At 37.3% G+C, this 1,754-nt stretch overlaps 1 protein-coding gene across 1 annotated transcript; it reads right to left on the bottom strand.

Annotated features, from left to right (window-relative positions):
- Positions 1–312: 312 nt before the first annotated feature.
- Positions 313–1,418, bottom strand: LOC111084707 (uridine phosphorylase 2-like; the record flags this gene model as incomplete). Its single annotated transcript, XM_022381313.1, has 2 exons — positions 1,200–1,418; positions 313–427 (listed from the first exon to the last, which is right to left on the bottom strand). Coding segments are annotated over exons 1-2 (298 nt in total), but the record flags the coding sequence as incomplete, so codon positions are not given.
- Between the last annotated feature and the right edge of the window lie 336 nt (positions 1,419–1,754).

Raw genomic sequence — 1,754 nt, 5'->3', positions numbered from 1 at the left:
TTAACTTAGTAGCTGGGGTACTTTGTATTATTATTAGTACTTTGTATTATTATTACCAGCTACTAACTAAGTTAATTAACTTAGTAGCTGGTAATAATAATACAAAGTACTTAACTTAGTAGCTGGTAATAATAATAGAAAGTACTTAACTTAGTAGCTGGTTAATAACAATAAAAACTTTGTAATTTCCATTAAAGACGATATTACTCACAACGAAACCCGAAATCAGTTGTCAGTTTATTAGCTTGACGTAGTTTTATTGAATAATTTTCCAGAAATCAAAGACTTGATCATAAATAAATCTACCCTTACCTATACCACCACACGTCCCAATACGAAAAAAGGTTACGTCTCCACACTGGGCGTGGTACATCAACTTAATGACCTCGTGCAGCATGATGGATACAGAAGGAATGCCCATTCCATGCTATGGAAAGACAAACATAGAAGGAAAATAAACATTGAAGTACAAAATGTAGTAACGTTATATTGTTACTGCTAATAGTAACGTTACCGTGGTTCTGTATGTAGTAACGTTATATTGTTACTGCTCATAGTAACGTTTACCGTGGTACTGTATGTAGTAACGTTATATTGTTACTGCTCATAGTAACGTTTACCGTGGTACTGTATGTAGTAACGTTATATTGTTACTACTTATAGTAACGTTACCGTGGTTCTGTATGTAGTAACGTTATATTGTTACTGCTCATAGTAACGTTTACCGTGGTACTGTATGTAGTAACGTTATATTGTTACTGCTTATAGTAACGTTTACCGTGGTCCTGTATGTAGTAACGTTATATTGTTACTACTTATAGTAACGTTACCGTGGTTCTGTATGTAGTAACGTTATATTGTTACTGCTCATAGTAACGTTTACCGTGGTACTGTATGAGTAACGTTATATTGTTACTGCTCATAGTAACATTTACCGTGGTCCTGTATGTAGTAACGTCATATTGTTACTGCTTATAGTAACGTTTACCGTGGTCCTGTATGTAGTAACGTTATATTGTTACTGCTTATAGTAACATTCACCGTGGTCCTGTATGTAGTAATATTTATGTGTTTTGATAATTTTCAATTATAATACAGAGTTGGGGGTTAGCCACTCCTCTCAATATTCCGTAATGGAGGACAGAAAAGTTACTCCTATTTTTTTTGCCTAAAAAATACCCAACCTAACCAATACTTACACTGATTGATAAAACTGGTCCAACCTTAAACATGGAGTAACGGTAGGAATATCTGCTTATATCTTCCAGAACTGTACCAGTTGGTAGTTTGATGTTCAGCTCCTTTTGGATGAAACGTGCGAAGCTCTCCATTCGTTTTGGTGTTCCTCCCATGCACACAAACTGTCCAGAGAAAGCAGACATCCGTTTACTTGCCAGGTGGATAAGGCGCTCGACTCACAATCTGAGGGTCGCGGGTTCGAATCCGCATCCCACCAAACATGCTCGCCCTTTCAGCCGTGGGGGCGTTATAATGTGACGGCCAATCCCACTATTCGTTGGTAAAAGAGTAGCCCAAGAGTTGGCGGTGGGTGATGATGACTAGCTGCCTTCCCTCTAGTCTTACACTGCTAAATTAGGGACGGCTAGCGCAGATAGCCCTCGTGTAGCTTTGCGCGAAATTCCAAAACAAACAAACCGTTTACTTGAGTTTATTTGAAGTAACATAAGACATCTTTATTGTACAAAGGTGATTGTATATAATAAAAGGGTTTTATTGGATATCTCAAGATATTG

This window comes from Limulus polyphemus, unplaced genomic scaffold (assembly GCF_000517525.1).
Source record: "Limulus polyphemus unplaced genomic scaffold, Limulus_polyphemus-2.1.2 Scaffold97144, whole genome shotgun sequence".
Classification (NCBI taxonomy): domain Eukaryota; kingdom Metazoa; phylum Arthropoda; class Merostomata; order Xiphosura; family Limulidae; genus Limulus; species Limulus polyphemus.
This window is presented reverse-complemented; position numbering and strand designations above follow the sequence as displayed.